This window comes from Sinocyclocheilus anshuiensis, unplaced genomic scaffold (genome assembly GCF_001515605.1).
Source record: "Sinocyclocheilus anshuiensis isolate Anshui unplaced genomic scaffold, SAMN03320099.WGS_v1.1 scaffold579, whole genome shotgun sequence".
Taxonomy (NCBI): domain Eukaryota; kingdom Metazoa; phylum Chordata; class Actinopteri; order Cypriniformes; family Cyprinidae; genus Sinocyclocheilus; species Sinocyclocheilus anshuiensis.
In genome coordinates this window covers 2,270,014-2,287,210 of record NW_015551075.1, presented here as the reverse complement: position 1 = coordinate 2,287,210, position 17,197 = coordinate 2,270,014, and the positions used below count along the sequence as shown (strand labels likewise).

At 34.8% G+C, this 17,197-nt stretch overlaps 1 protein-coding gene across 1 annotated transcript in view; it reads right to left on the bottom strand.

The window, feature by feature from the left end:
• The window catches only part of LOC107662275 (synaptotagmin-7-like), a 51,878-nt gene that overhangs the window by 28,658 nt on the left and 6,023 nt on the right, over positions 1-17,197 (bottom strand). The window contains exon 2 of the mRNA XM_016452233.1: positions 12,565-12,684. Within this exon, the coding sequence (XP_016307719.1) occupies positions 12,565-12,684 (120 nt within the window). The remainder of the gene's footprint in view (positions 1-12,564; positions 12,685-17,197) is intronic.

Below are 17,197 nucleotides of genomic sequence, written 5' to 3'. Positions count from 1 at the left end.
TAGTCTTTGCAACTTTACAGATCTTCTTTATGCACCAAGAGCTTGTAACACTCCAAAGAGAAAGGAAAAATTAAAATCTTTTACTCAACCTTTCTTATTTTCTTACTTTATTTCTTTCTATATAAAAAGAAATTAATATTATTTTTTAACTACATACTAACTAAAAATCGACAGGAAAGACATTTATATGTTATAAAAGATTTACATTTCAAATAAATGCTGTTCTTTTGAACTTTCTATTCATCAAAGAATCATGAATATAAAAGATATCACCGTTTCCACAAAAATATTAAGCAGTGCATTGATAATAAAAATGTTTCTTGAGCAGCAAATCAGCATATTAGAATGATTTCTGAAGGATCATGTGACACTGAAGACTGGAGGAATGATGCTGACAATTCAGCTTTGCATCACATAAATAAATTACATTTTAAAATATATTCAAATAGAAAACTGTTATTAGAAATTGTAATAATATTTCACAATATTTCAGTTTTTACTGTAAATAAATGCATCCTTGGTGTGCATGACTACTCTCAAAAACATTTTTTTAAATCTTACTGATTCCAAACCTTTGAACAATTTTCGAATCTTCATGTGATCAACAAACAAAAATTTAAGTAATTATTTACTGAATTTCTTTCTTTTGACTACAGTGTGTAATAAAATGAATCAAAAGATTAATTGAAAAGATCCAACTCAAAAAATAAATAAATATTTGAGTCAGATCTTTTCAATGATTCTATTTGATTCAGTTCACAAAAGTAGTCTGAATAATTTGTTCACAAAAATTAATTCGGTTCTCAAGTTCAACTGAGGGACTCAATGATTCAATCCTCACTGGAGGAGAAAATAAGTAAAGAACAACTGAGTTTAGGTGTGTTTGCTGCCTAAACCTCATGACTTCAGAAGACTTATGGACTACATTATGATGAGTTTACAGTGCTTTTGTGTCCTGTTTGAGCACCAAAAGCTCCAATCCCTATTCTCTGTAATTGCAAACCTTATTCAATTTACCGCACATTATTCCGCAGTAGAAAAACGAAAAATCATACAGGTTTGGAACAACATGAGGGTGAATAAACGATGCCAAAATTATCCTGTGTGGGTGAAATCTCTCTTTAATTTGCTCAGAGAGTGTCAATGAAATCAGACTATAGTAAAAAGATGTGTGCTATCAAGCCCCTTGTTCTTATACTCCTAAATCCCACCTGCAGTTCGCTAAACAATGGCAAGATATCTAGGGATCATCGCTTGTACCCAGCCTCCCGTGTACCAATCAGCGTGTCTCCGCTGCAATGATTTCAGCAGCACAGACAAACAAAAATACATGACTGGAGCAGCAAGCTGGGAAACGACACACACCTTAAAACACTTCAAATCCATTATGTCACGATGCAGTCAAGGGCTCCATTTCAGGGACATCTTGAAAAGGAAACTTCTCTTGTTTCTCTCTCTCCACAGACACAGGCTGAGGCTAAAGCAGACGGCTCTATTCTCACAAGCCAGACTTCTGACTAACGGCATACAATAGCAGCTTATTCTGTGCAATTTTTGCTGCCCTTTATGATTGTTGCTGTACAAATGACTTCACCACAATTCATGAACACTCTGCAGGTGGCTGTCTAGTGCTAGGGCTAGAATAACTCCTTTCCTTTAGTTACATCATAAGAGAATCAGCACACATATCTACAGGAACACGCCTACTCTGTAGATCACTGTGTCAGCATCACTTACTAGGTGGAGGTGCATGAAATAAATACAGATGGGGTGTAACAAATAAACTTTTACAATATTTTATTAATCAAAATTTATGGAGCTGTGTGATTCGGCCAGACAACATATATTGCAATTGCTTTGTCATATAGTGTGAATGCGATTTGGACTGCAGTTTGATTCAACATCTTATATTGCAGCTTCTTAGATATCCAGGAAAACAACAACAACTCACATTGCAAAGACAAAAAACAAAAACAAAATCAATGGCTTCTACAACCTTAATAGTGGTCTACAAATTATTATTTTGCCAATACCAATATTGCTATTTTTTAAAAGTGTTTTGTAATCTTTACAAGAATAACTTCAGGACAACAAAAAGTGAAATACAGTAAAAAAATAAAATTTAAAAAATGTAAAAAAAGTAAAGTGTACACTTTAATACTAATATGTAACACTGTACCTAAACTTTAAAGACTCAAATCTCTTTTTAGTTAATTTCAGTTGTGAGATACTAAGTCCACTTTACAGTCACACTGTTATTTAAATAATAATAATAATTAGTATAAATATTTGTAATAATTATATCATAATAATAATAATAAATTAATATTTCCGAAATTATTATCATTAAAAAGTAAAACTGTAAAATAATTTATATTAATTATTGTTATCATTATAAAACAAACAAAAAAGAAATATAACTAATATTGTAATATTAGTCATATATTAAATATTGTTATAAAATTAGTTTAATATTATTGCAATATTAATATAAACTGAACATTTAAATATTCAATAATACATTTATACATTATTTTAATAATAATAACAATTAGATTTTTAATATTAATGTTGTTATAAAACAACTAACATAAATGTATTACTATTTTAAGATTACTATTGTACTGTAAAATAAATGATAATATTCAATAATAACAATAATTATGATTAGTTATTATTATTCTAAAATATATTTGCTTATTTTTAATAATTATTGAAATAGAACCATTGAAATATCAATATTATACTGTAAATTAAATGATTATTATTATTATTATGTAATATTACAATAGGTTTATACCCTCACTTCAATGAGTGAAAGTCTCATTTTTCTTGTAAACATCTGTAAACAAAAATGTCTGAAATATGTAAAAACTATGTGAATCTGGTGCTCTTTGTTTTCTCGATGCATGTATAAGCAATTGAACTCATGGTCACACATTATGAATGGGACACATTGTTTGAGAAAATAACCAATGCTGTGCCTTTACCCCGATGGCCACCATTTCACATCACATCACTGTAGCTCAAATCATCATAAATCATAGCAATGTAAGCACACGGGAGGCATGCAGTTGTGTGCACTGCACAATTAACTATGAAACAAATAAACTCAGAATGCATGAGCACTCAGTAGGGGCCACTGGCGGTACAGACTACATCCGATGCACCGCTGCTTGATTCACAAACCCAAATGGTCTTTGCTACTCAATGCTGATCCATAAAGGTAATATGGCTTCGTCCTCTCATGAGCACACATCATCCAAATGTGCTTTCTGCTATTGTAATCATACTCATAAGTGTTTCACACAGGACAATATAATGGAAAGCTATAATTGAGCTGTGGCAGGTGGATATTGATACAGATGCATTTCTCATATTGCGCGAGCGCTACGGCCACAGCGCTATGCTGATGAATGGCTTGTTTTTCAAACAGATTGATTCGGCGGGGCTCCTGGGAGAGTGGTGGCGGGCGATAGAGAGGCTTCGGGGTGCTGTTACACCATGATTCATTTCAAACTGGGCCATGGGAGGGCGGAGGAAAGCGAGCGAAGGATGAGAGCGTAAAGGAGCATGATTATTTTAACATGGAGAGTACAAGCGCTTTGATGAAGAGCTCAGGTATCGGGGGAGCAGGTTAAAGCACCGTTTGAGCGGATGTTATTCACTCTTCCTCTCTGGTTTTATCCTCGGAGGAGACAAGTTCATCTCGCACTACTCTTTATGTGTGACGTAGGCTTTTGTGAGCTGTGAGAGAGGGAGACAGTGGTAAATACTGTAATGGAGATCAGGGTTAGGGACTAACTAATTAGCAAAAAGATAGCGAAGCTACTAATGTACTGTTAATGTACTGTAACTACAGTTTTCAGTTGTGTGACAGTGAAAAAATATTGCAAACTTTAAGTTTGTAAGTTCAGAAGGTTCAGGTTATTGAAAAGAATAAAAAATTATTCATCAGTTTGAGTCCTTGTTATATCTTTTTTTTTAAAGGGGTGGTTCACAGTTTTTTTTCTAAGCTTGATTATGTTTATGGGGTGCAGTCTAACATGTATTAATGCTTAGTTTTTAAAAATTATTTTTCACATAATTTACCTTTATTCCACACCGCTCTGTCCCTTCTCTGAGAAACACGCTGATCTTTTCCTGTTTTTAAGAAGCCCCGCCCTCAGAAATAGGCGATGGGCTCTGATTGGTTAGCTAGCCCAGTGTGTTGTGATTGGCTAAACTGCCTCTAGTGCGCATCTAAAAAATGTGTTAAATTGATCAAAAGTCACAGTAAAGATGTTTACTTTGTAACAAAAAATTATATTTTCAAATAAATGCTGAACTTCATATTTATCAAAGAAATCTGAAAAAAAAAAATGTATCACCGTCTCCACAAAAATATTAAGCAGCACAACTGTTTTCAACACTGATAATAATAATAAATGTTTCTTTAGCAGCAAATCAGCATATTATACTGATTTCTGAAGGATCATGTGACACTGAAGACTGGAGTAATGATGCTGAAAATTCAGCTTTGATTCACGGGAATAAAATACATTTTAACATATATTACAATAGAAAACAGTTATTTTAAATTGTAATAATATTTCACAATATTACTGTTTTTAATGTATTTTTGATCAAATAAATCCAGCCATATGTGAGCATCAAAATCATAATGACACCACAATTTGAGTAGTAGTATATTAGGCTCTGATTATAAGTTATTAAATTATTATTATTATTATCATTATTATTATATAATTGATTTTTTTATTTAAACATTTACAAAAAAATACAAATAAATGAACAATGAATAAAAAATGTATAATCAAATCAATCAATATGTCGAATTAAAATGTATGGAGCTGCATGATTTGGCCAGGCAACATATATTGCAATTGTTTTGTCATATAGTCTGAATGCGATTTGGACTGCAGTTTGATAAAGATTCAACATCTTATATTGCAGCTGCTTAGATATCCAGGAAAAAAAACAACAACAAAATCAATGGCTTCTACAACCTTAATAGTGGTCTCCAAATTAATCTTTTGCTCACATTCTGCTACCAATACCAACATTGTTATTATTGTCAGTATCTTCAATGTAGCTACTTTGTACTCTTGAATGAGGTTGGCAATCTACAACATTGAAATGCTATGTCGGAAGCTAGTTAGTGTTAATGTGCTGTGGCGTTGAAACAGGAAATGCAGGTTTGATTGTGACCTACTGCATCCCATTTTCTTCCCAATACTTTCCAATCCTGCTCTGCTATGTCGATGAACAAAGAGAAGGCACTCCATAAAAAAACCAAAGCGACGTGGTTGATGATTTGTGGTTTGTGTGTTGTATGATAATGGAGGCTGGTGGGTGTGACCCTGCTGTTGCCCTAGAGACAGTGCTCTGGCTACTGAGTGGAGTGATTGAAGGCAGTTATTAGTAGAGCAAGGACACTCTCCATGGCGACCATTCCAGACGGACCCCGGAGGGCCAGGGTGAGCTTTGATCACAGTCTGGTGCTTTGACATGTACCCTACCCCAACAGAGCGCCAGACACACAAAGAGAAAGACACAGAATTCTCTCTATCTATCTATCTATCTATCTATCTATCTATCTATCTATCTATCTACCTATCTATCTATCTATCTATCTATTATCTATCCATCTATCCATCTATCCATCTATCTATCTATCTATCTATCTATCCATCTATCCATCTATCCATCTATCTATCTACCTATCTACCTATCTATCTATCTACCTATCTACCTATCCATCTATCCATCTATCCATCTATCTATCTATCTATCTATCTAGCTATCTGTCTATCTGTCTACCTATCTACCTATCTATCCATCTATCCATCTATCCATCTATCCACCTATCCATCTATCTATCTATCTATCTATCTATCTATCTATCTATCTATCTATCTATCTACCTATCCATCTATCTATCCATCTATCCATCTATCCATCTATCCATCTATCTATCTATCTATCTATCTATCTATCTATCTATCTATCTATCTATCTATAAAAACAGAACGGAGAATGAGAATGCAATTTTTTTTTTCAAATTGATGTTTTAATTAAAATATAATCAACTGAAATCCTACATTCATCCTATATTCAGAGGTTTGGGGTCATTAAGATTTGTAATGTTTTTTAAATTAAACGTATGCTCACTCTTATGCTCACCAAGGCTGAATTTATTAGATTAAAAATATAGCAAAAACAATAATATTGTGAAATATTATTACAATTTAAAACAACTGTTTGTTGTTTGAATGTATTTTAAAATGTATTTTATTCCTGTGAATCAAAGCTGAATTTTCAGCATCATTCCTCCAGTCTTCAGTGTTACATGATCCTTCAAAAATCATTCTAATATGCTGATTTGATGCTCAAGAAACATTTCTTATTATTACTACAAATGTTGAAAACAGTTGTGCTGCTCAATATTTTTGTGGAAGCTGACACGTTTATTTAGGATTCTTTGATGAATAGAAAGTTCAAAAGAACAGCATTTATATGAAATAATATAAATCTTTTGATCATTTTAATCCATCCTCGCTAAATATGCTATATCATAGTGACCGTATGAGTGTACAAGCTGCTGCCCATGTAGTGTCCCAAATCAGTCACCTATGAGGTCCCATTTCTGTCAGGATTGATGCTTATGTAGACAGTAAGGAACAAGGCAGCTCACTAGGGTTTGAAACAGCTTTAGTCAAGATGTCAGCACAGACAGTCATTCTTCAGCGTGATTGGACACAGAAACAGTGAGTGGGCGTGTCCGAGTGATGCTCTCACAGATCTGATCCGGCTCATCTCACTCTGTGTCGCCACAGGCTGCTGGGTGTTACATTGGTGCTACTGTGTTTCCTTAAAGGAGTCTAATACGTCAAAATAAGGCAGAAGGACAGGCCGTCGAGAGGCGAACTTCCTTTGAGGATAAATGACTGTGCTTGTTAATAGGTTTGTGGAAAACAATAGCTGAGGGCAGTCGGTTCCTGTCACACACTCTTTCGTGAGGAAGGACTGATGCAGTACAGAGCTAGTCAAGACTTCCAAAGACTCACAGATTCTCGCGGGACCACATTAGATTTGCTTCAGCGTGGGACTAAATGTTTGTAGACGTGAGTAGTTATGAGAGTAGTGAAACCTGTGTGACTTCCTTTCTTCTGTGGAAAGCAAAAGATTTTGTCAATACAATGAAAGTCAATGGAGTCCAATATTATTTTAGACCTCATTAATATCTATTTTACTTTCTTTTGTGTTCCACAAAGAAAGTCTTACCGATTTGGAACAACATGCGTGTGAGTTTATGGAGAACAGACGGTCAGTGTGCTGAAATCATCAGTGAACAACATGCTGTTTACAGATGGTTGTTTAAATTATTTAGTTTTAACTTTCATGTTTACCTTGACATATAAGCTCTGTTCCAAAACCCACTGAGCTGTCTTGCTGTCTACGGTCTACACAGGCAGCTGCCTTCTAAGGGAGCATCCTGACTGAATTAAAACCTTAAAAGTGAGTGATTTGGAACACTCTATAGCAACTCTATTCATCTACTGATTTGAATTCCGGCAAAGCAAGAGGAACAATGCAGTATAATTTGCATAAATATACAGTTGTCCTCCAAAAGTTTTGAATTGCCCTAGGCAAAGTGGGGTTTTGGACAATATCAGCATAAATCCTTCTCATTTTAGATGACTTTGCATTGAAAAAGGACAAAACAAACTATTAAAACATATTTTATTAAATAAAAAATGAATGAACAAAAAAAACATAAAATAGTTTTGTATTTATGCAAAGAAATGATTTACGCTGATTTTGTCCAAAACCTCACTTTGCCTATAGGGTTTTCAAACATTTTGAGGACATTTTACAATGTTTTGTGAATTTTTGACGGTTTTAAGATGTTATTATTGAATTAAAATAATAATAATAATTGAATAACAATACTTTTAAATAATAATAATAATAAATTATTTTTAGGACTTTTCCTGGAAATTAACATAAAAAATAGTTTTTAATATTTCCAGGTTTTCACTGATCAAGTAGTGGTAAATAAATAAATACATAAATACATGAACTGAAAACACAATATTTTTCTGCATTTTTATACTTTAACATCAAGAAATGATTCATGCTGATTTCATACAATACCTCATTTTACCTACCACATTTCAAAACATTTTGTTTTTAAGATTTTATTATTTATTAATAATAATTAGAAGAAGAAGAAATGTTATTATTTATAATAATATTATTATTATATGTTAGTAGTAATATCGTTAGCATTATTATTAAAAAGTATTATTTATGACTTTTCGTGGAAATTGGCATTTTAAAACAACCTCATATTTCCAGGTTTTCCCTGATCATGGCAGATTGTGGGAATGGACCTTGACTGAGCAGACGGGATGAAAATGATTATAAATTGGGAGCAGATGGACACAGAGTAAAATTCCCGGGCGGGTGGGGAATGAAACTTGCTGGACTAAGATGGAAAAACCCGTCCTGTTGTAGACCTCTACACTCCAGTTTAACTAGTCTGAAGCGGAGAGACTGTGAACTCCTGAGAGTGTCTGGTTATAAAGTGCTGTGTGTCTATTTGTGTGGGTTGATGTGTGTTTAAAGAGTCAAGACTTATTCTCCCGGCAGAAGCCAGAATGGTGTGTGTGTGTGCATGTGCGTGTGCGTGTGCATGATACATGTCTCAACCAGACGGAGGAGTTGTGTATTTTTAGTTGGGACTACACTCTCTTATAATGAGCACACCCCCACTGCGATCCGACACCTCGCTGAAACACAGATCACAGAGAGAGAGAGAAAGCGAGAGGACTACCAAAGTGAATGTGTGATGATAGCAAAAAAGTTCAAAATGACAACCCAAATAAGCCAGATGAGGATTCAAGAAAAAAAACAATAAAACAAGATTACTGCCAAAAATTAAAATTTGCTGAAAATTGATTCACCCTTAGGCTATCCAAAATGTAGATGAGTTTGTTTCTTCATCATAACAGATTTGGAGACATTCAGCATCACATCACTTGCTCACCAGTGGATCCTCTGGAGTGAATGGGTGCCATCAGAATGAGAGTCCAAACAGCTGATAAAAACATCACAATAATCCACAAGTAATCCACACGAAACAAATCCATCATTAAGGATTTCAAACCATTGCTTCCAGGTAAAATGACAGTCCTCTATAATATTCAGGGCTTGCAAATTTTCAAAATCCCTCGTAGCCCTTGGGCAGGCACTCTTCAGATTTTGGTAGCCCAAAATAAATGTAACTAGCCCAAATAAAAAAAGACACATTTTTATTTAAGAAAACTGGATAGGAGTTGAAAAATCAATGAAAAATATTTTCAAAACACAAATATCAACAAATATTAAGGAAATAATTTTATCTCACTATTTACAGGGTATCTGCAGAATTTTTATTTTTTTATTTAAGGCTTTTTATGACCATTTTTTGACCATCACAAATAATGATAAACATCAAATTTCAGCCTTTAAACCATTTTTAAGGAAAGGGATGAGATTATTATATCAATTATTATATTAATTTAAAACATATAAATATATATTTTACTGTCTGAATTGTTTATATTTTTAGAAGGTACATTAGCTTCTTTCACATTTACAACTCTACGTGTTTGCTGCGTAAAAAACATGGGTCGATATTTGCATTGGTCAGAACAGAAGACGGGATTATTGAACATGCAAATTCATTCTCTGCCAGCAGGAGGCGCTTTTGGAATGGCAGAAATATATCAGTTTCCATGGTAACGGCAGTAGACAAAGCAGCGCTGCTCTCATAAATGCGACTTAATCAGGCATTATAGGTAAGAAAGATGAAAAGAAAATGTCATCGAAACTTTTCTGAAGACAGTCGGTTCCTTTGAAACGTGCAACGCCCATACTTATTCAATGAAATCATATTCTTGTATTTCCATCCCTGAATGTAAGACCTCTTGAAATTATAATTAAGACTTTTGTTATACTATTTAAGGTATTTAAGTATTTATACCATTTAAGGTATTTTTATGGCCTTAAATTTGATACAGCTAAATTGAGGACTTTTTAAGGACCCGTGGGAACCCTGTATTCAAGCCTGTCGGGCAAGGCAGTGATATATTTTGGTAGCCCAACTGGAAGACACAATGGTCCTGGGATGTTGGGCTAGCGATTTTTGCCTTAATGATGGATTTGTTTATTACAAACACGTAGCTTTTTGCTTAACTGCCGTTAACTGATGGACTGGAGTGGTGTGGATTACTTGTGGATTATTGTGATGTTTTTATCAGCTGTTTGGACTCTCATTCTGACGGCACCCATTCACTGCAGAGCATCCATTGCTGAGCAAGTGATGACATGCTACATTTCTCCAAATCTGTTCTGATGAAGAAACAAACTCATCTACATATTGGATAGCTTGAAGGTGAGTAAAATTGCATTTTTGGGTAAACTATTCCTTTAAGACAAAGTCAAACGTTGCGAGCAGAGGAAGTAAACTCCCTGGTAGGACTCATTGACACTGTGATTGATAACCGGGTAGGATACACAAGGACGACCATTGATTTTGTGATAAGCTTGTGTGGATGGAGTACTTCATTAGCAAAAATCAAACATCATACTTCAGCACTTGCCAATGACTAACAGTTGATTGGTCACCTCACACTTCCTGTGGACTTAAAACCAAAAGCTGAGATGTGACGTCAAAGACAGCAGCAGACAAACACAAATATAAGTCCATTTCACACTCTTAAAAGCCCTCCAAAAAAGAATAGTCAACTGTAAAACATCCATAATAATATAATGAAATACTTGTCATTGCATATATATACAGTATACATATATATATGCATATATATTAGGGCTGCCCCCTAATAGTCGACTAACCGTTAGTCGACCAGAAGAGGCTCGGTTGACCAAAATTTTTTTAGTCGCTTAGTCGCAGAAAAAAAAAAATCCACAGGCAAAGTCACGCAGTTCGTGATGGACAAATCGTTAACGACTAGTCTATGGAAATACAATAGCCTACATCGGGCAGAACATCCAAACGCTCACCTATCATTCATCCACCACAAATATGGCTTATCATCTGAAATATGTAAGTATTAGCAATTTTACATGACCACTCAATCTAATGTTAGGCTAACCTAGAAAAAATGTGCACTATTGAAGTGTCTGTGTGGAGTGTAGAAGCGTGCTCACTGCAGGACAGACGGAGGTGCCAGTGCGGTCACTTGCTCTTTAAATACTCCGTCATTTCTGGTCATACAGACAAGAGTAATACATCTTTCGAATGTGTAAAGACTCTACGTTTATTTATGTGCACTCACAATAACAATAAAACATTGCGCTTTTGTAAAATAATGAAAGCAAACAGGATGCACTTTCTGCCGTCGCTGCCGTTCTGCCCTCCGTGAACTTGAGCGCGAAACTCTGTGTATGCTTGCCTTACAGACATAGAAAAAATATATCCATAGAGAGTGAAATGTCTACTTTCAAATGAACCAAATCAAATGGAAAACAAATATTCTTGGATTATGTAATCCGTATGAAACTTGCATACAGGCGCATCACTACTGCGGAGATGACGAGTTACGTCGACTTCATCTCTTAAACCGAAAAAAAAAAAAAGCAGTAGCTTATCAATAAATTATTAAAATGCTAATGCAGCCTCCTTAACTGTTTTTCCCTGACACATTCTTAATCATTAGCTTCTGTGGTGCGCTGTGGCAAGCTTTATGCGTGTGCTTGAGCGCTTATTAGGCTATGTAGGCGGTTAAAGGCTCATTATAATGATTTAAATGGTTTATTAATAAATGTGCGATTAGTCGACTAATGCTTAAAATGAACGACTACTAGGTCGACCAGAAACATTTTTAGTCGGGGGCAGTCCTAATATATATATATATATATAGATAGATAGATAGATAGATAGTTAGATACATAGATGTAAAGGTTCTTTGTAAAGGAATGTAAAGGAACCTTTACATATTTAATAAATCAGGCTTTTATGGCTCATATAGTGTGATATAGTGAGAATATGAAGCTAATACTTGAGGAGGAAAAAAAGTTTCCTTCAAGTTTAATTAAATTCAGAGGCTCAAACTGAGCAAAAAAAAAAAAGAAGCAATCTGGTGCAGTTAGTGATATTTATATGGTCAAAAAGTAAGATGAAATTCTGATGATTAGTAATGTAAATCAATGAGATGTTTATAACAGTAGCAGACTACTTACATAAAATGCTTATAAATATCAGTTGTCACTCTATTTCTCCCAATAATACGTATGTCCTATTAAGATGATATTTAAGTGTTTAGTTTTATGATCAAAGCTTTGTAGTTAAAAACATATAATGAAATGAAATACCATAATGAAAGGAACAAATAAAAGCTTCTCAAAAACCTGATGATCATATACGATACTCACATTTTAACATGATTTATCAAAAAATTATGCATGGATAATCAAGGAAACCTAAGCTGCTATATATCTGCTTATTTTGAGCATATATGGAAATTAAACTGTCTGTTTTAAACCAGCCATTACCTTTTGTCGGCGGGAGGTGTTTCCTTGTCAGCTGGTGCCTCCTGTAGATCTGGAAGGTTGGCGAAGTCATCTTGTTCGACCAATCCGATCGCGAGGGACAGTACGACCATCTTTCCCTCTCTGTCACAAAACACAGAATCAAACAAGTGGTGAGCAGAAGCCATTATAAACTAGAAAAGGAAATCAAAATGAACTTGGATGTTGACTTGACAACTGGTCTTAAAGCTAAAGAAAATAAAAGTTTAAAAAGGCTTCAAGCTTGAAAGTACAGATAGACAGAAGGAACTACGGTTTAAAAAAAAAAATACCAAGATGGTACAATAACAGTATATTGGCAAGTGTAGGGCATCAGAGCAAATCAGACAATTTAAGATTTGGTCAGATTGGTGCTGAACCGAATCTGGTGTTGAAGCCAAAGAGCTGAATTCCACAAAGAGGCCCAAGACAACAGGATGTTCGTAAATCAGAACTCTAATGTTCCTGGCTTCCATATGGTTCGAGCTGATAGAGATTTAATTGCGAGCCACGGGTCTGAAGTGAGCCTAGCAAACTAGCAGCTTTCAACATTAACACAAAATAACACATTGATAATTTCAACTCAGAAAGGAGATTGTTAATTTTGGAGCAAGTAACCAAGATTGATGGTCAAACAGATGCACAGCATGACCATCTCATGTAAATCCATGATAGTAATCACAGAGCTAAAGACTTTCTTCGGATTGACTTCCCCCCCACCTAGGAGACAAGAACCAGACTGAAATTCCCTCTAGTCCCCTTTTGACCTCTGCTTCTCACAGAATACACCCTCACGTTCACTGATGTTATACGGCTCGTTCAATGAATCGCTGGCCGACTCAGTGATCAGCCGTAAAACAGTGATTCTGTCCAAATTCCCTATAAAATCTTAAATGATTCCCTTTGAGCTAAATTCCCTTACACAAGTTTGGGAACTTTTTTGAAAGAAATTAATACTTTTATTCAGCAAGGATGCATTAAATTGCTAAAAGGTGACAATAAAGACATTTCTAATGTTACAAAAGATTTCTATTTCACATGCTGTTCTTCTTATCGAATCTTGAATCTTGAAAAAAAAAAGTATCACTGCTTTCACACAAATATTGAACAGTGCACCTGTTTTCAACAACAAATAGTAGAGTAAATGAGTTCTGTCTAGTATTTTGGTTTGAGACAAAGTTGGTGCTTAAATGAAGTGCATTTAAGAATGCCATTATGTATCTATGTTCTTGTAGGAAAGAAAGCATTACAAATGAAACAGCAATTAAAGTAAATGGAGAGCAAATGTAGAACTTCAGTAAGATCTAAACAATGTTTCAAACTGTGCTCTGATCTGTTAAAGATGCAAATGCATGCAACAAAGAGGCATGATCTACGTCTCTTCTCCTAAACAATCTTAGGAGAGACGTCTGAGATAAAGTTGACACCTAAATGAAACATAACTGAGAAGTCCATTATATCTCCTGAGCTCTGAAAGAGCAGTCTCTGAGCAATACATTATCCTCCATTTCTCTAACTACAAATGTTCCCCTTTCTTTCAGACTCCATTAATCCACTGATTTTATAACAATTTACACTCATAAAGGAATTGGCAGACTGGCATGTAAAACATGCTTTGCTGTGGGCTGCGACAGAATCAGTGTTACACAGGAGCGCATTAAGCCCACACACACTCATTTATCGATTACGGTGAGTCTAAAACATCACCCTTACACGGGCTGTAAATGGCCTTCACAAGAGCCATCAGCTCACATTCACAGCAGGGTCCTAAAGGGAGATCCATTCACAGCGTGGACAAGATGTCTGATTTCAGCTCCAGATAGCGGCAGGTCAAACACAGGAGCGGTCAGGGCCAGGAGCTTCATTTTAAAGGACTGATTGAGCACTGCACACAAAATGCCATCAGTAAACTTAAATAGAAACAAAGGGCAAAGATGCATGACAAAACTGCCAAAAGGTAATATTAATATTTAAAAAAAAATACGTTTAATATAAATTTACCAGTCTCATGTTGCATTTTAAGTTTGTTTTTACATAGTATTTTTTAAAGTTTTATTTTGCAACAATTTGTTGAAATGTTTTTGTTACAAAAAATACAGAAAAACCTGAAAATGTTTATATATTTTTTATTTTGCAACAATTTTTAAAATAAATGTTATTTATTTGTTAACACTTGAAAAAACATTTAAAAAAATAAACAAAAATAAAACAATGTTTTAAAAACATTATTTTGCAACCATTGCTATTGTTATTGTTATAAAATATTGCTATTTTTTGTTGCAAAACAAAACTTGAAAGATGTATTAAAAACACAAAAAATATAAAAATCCCTTTGCAAGGGCTTTTAAAAAAATTAATTTGTATTATTTTTTCCATGAATACATTTATTTATTATATTTTTTAATATGAATGGGACACTACCCCTTTGTTTATTTTCAAAGAATCTGCCTGTTTATCATTCATTTGTTATTGTGTGCGTTCAAATCAATAAAGCACAGCACTGCTAAAGTCCACTAGAGTAAAACCTGAGCACTCATAAGCCCAGAGCTTCACGGCTCCAGCGCTACAGCACAAATCACTCACGTCCCCTGAGCAGGCAGCAGCTTAATTGCCTGTCAGACAATCATGGTATCAGGGAATTAGAGCTGGAGCCGGTTACAGTTACACAATCCTGTAAAGTGAAAGATTATTGCCAGTGTGCTTAAGGATATTAACTGCCCTGGAGATTAAATTTAAACTTGTTGCACACAGTGGCGGCTCGTCGGGGGAGGCACAGCCTCCCCATAATTTTGAGGTGAAAATGGGAGGAGGACGATTTAATGTTAATAAAATTCACAATTCATTTCAGTTCATGTCTCAGAATGTGTATTTTTTGTTTGTAATTTCACAGTTGTAATATCATAACGTGAAAGCGCCGCTTTTCTATCGCGAATGTGCCGAATCTGCTGATGTAATTGCAACCGCTAGGTGATAGAGAAGGGGAGGGGGAGGCCGAGCGAGCGCTGAGCTCTCGTGCCTCCGTTGGTAAAAAAAAATTAGCCAATCAGCATCGAGTGTTCACTTTCAGCGCTGAGGAGTGTTGAGAAGAGAACCCTTGAAAGGGAGGCTAGCCTCCCTTCTGATATCAACAAATCATCAGAGAGACGTAAATTACGTGATATTAATTTGAACGTCTGCCGCTGCGCTGATAATGTACCTAGTAGTTATGATAAGTAGCGATATTGAATATTTGATCGCCAGCAGATTTACCAAGCTGTCATTCAAACAGTATATATACAAATTTAGGGAAAACAGCCTAAGCTGGATATAGGCTACAGCAGTCGGCTTAATTAAATGGTGCAACAGGCAGCTCTCTTTTAACACAGACTTTTAAGAAGGGATGGATGTTTGCTTCAAGTGATAGGCCAGGTAAGTGAAGTTATATTATCTTGCTTGTATGCATGTCGTTTTCTTTACGTTTTCCGACTAAAAGCAACCAAAAAGCCATTTTAAAGTGGTTAAGCAAATAATATAATAATAATAATCGGCAGGGATCCCAGACCAATACAATTAGTGTGCCTCCTCTATTTTAAAACCCACGAGCCGCCACTGGTTGCACACACATATCTATTGAATTTGGACCAGTCAAGAGTTTGGACACATCCACCCAATCTTATTTTATTACTATTTTCAGCATTTTAGGATAATAGTAAAGCCATCAAAACAAATTGAAGTATAGGAATCATAAAGAGACTTATTTTTGGGTTTCTTATTTGTCTAGATTACAGCTCTGCTCATTTTGGATATTCATTTAACAACTTAATGAAGTGTATCCTGGAAAACAGTATTCAATGAGTTCCCATTTGTTGGCTTTTTTCCATCAATAGCTGGTCCAAATCATTCATTTAAAATAAATAAATAAATCAAATAAAATAAAATTACATAAAAAATTAACAAATAGCAATTTAAATAAATAAATAAAACTTAAATAAAAAAATTAATTAAAAAAATGAATTAAATACAAACAAGCACAATAATAAAATATAAGAAAATGAAAAATAAATTGAACAATACAAAAAAATAAATAAATAAATAAAATAAAGAATAAAACAATAAACAGACAAAATAAAATAAATAAAAAATAAATAAATAATAAATAGAATAAACAAAGCAAACAAATAAATAACAAACAGCTGTTAGATGAAATATGTTTTTCCTTTTTGTTTTCAAAATTTACTCAAGAGTGTCCGAACGTATAGCTTGTAGTGTGAACAAACAGGACGGGTAGAGCACAAGTTGTGCTCTTCACTGTTCCCTCAACAAAAATGGCAGAAACCTTAAAACAGAACAAAAATGGCAAGTGCTCTATGACTAAATGGAAATCGTACTTGGTTCCTCAGACCTGGTGTGAAGAGTCTCTTTCTCTCTCTCTTTACTCCTCCATGACAGTTAATCATGGTAGTAATGATGGTGAGAATAGGAGATCAATGCTGTGTAGAGTTGACTTCTAAACCATTGACCACACACACACACACACACACACACACACGCACGCACACACGCACGCGCACGCGCACGCGCACGCACACACACACACACACACACACACACACACACACACACACACACACACACACAC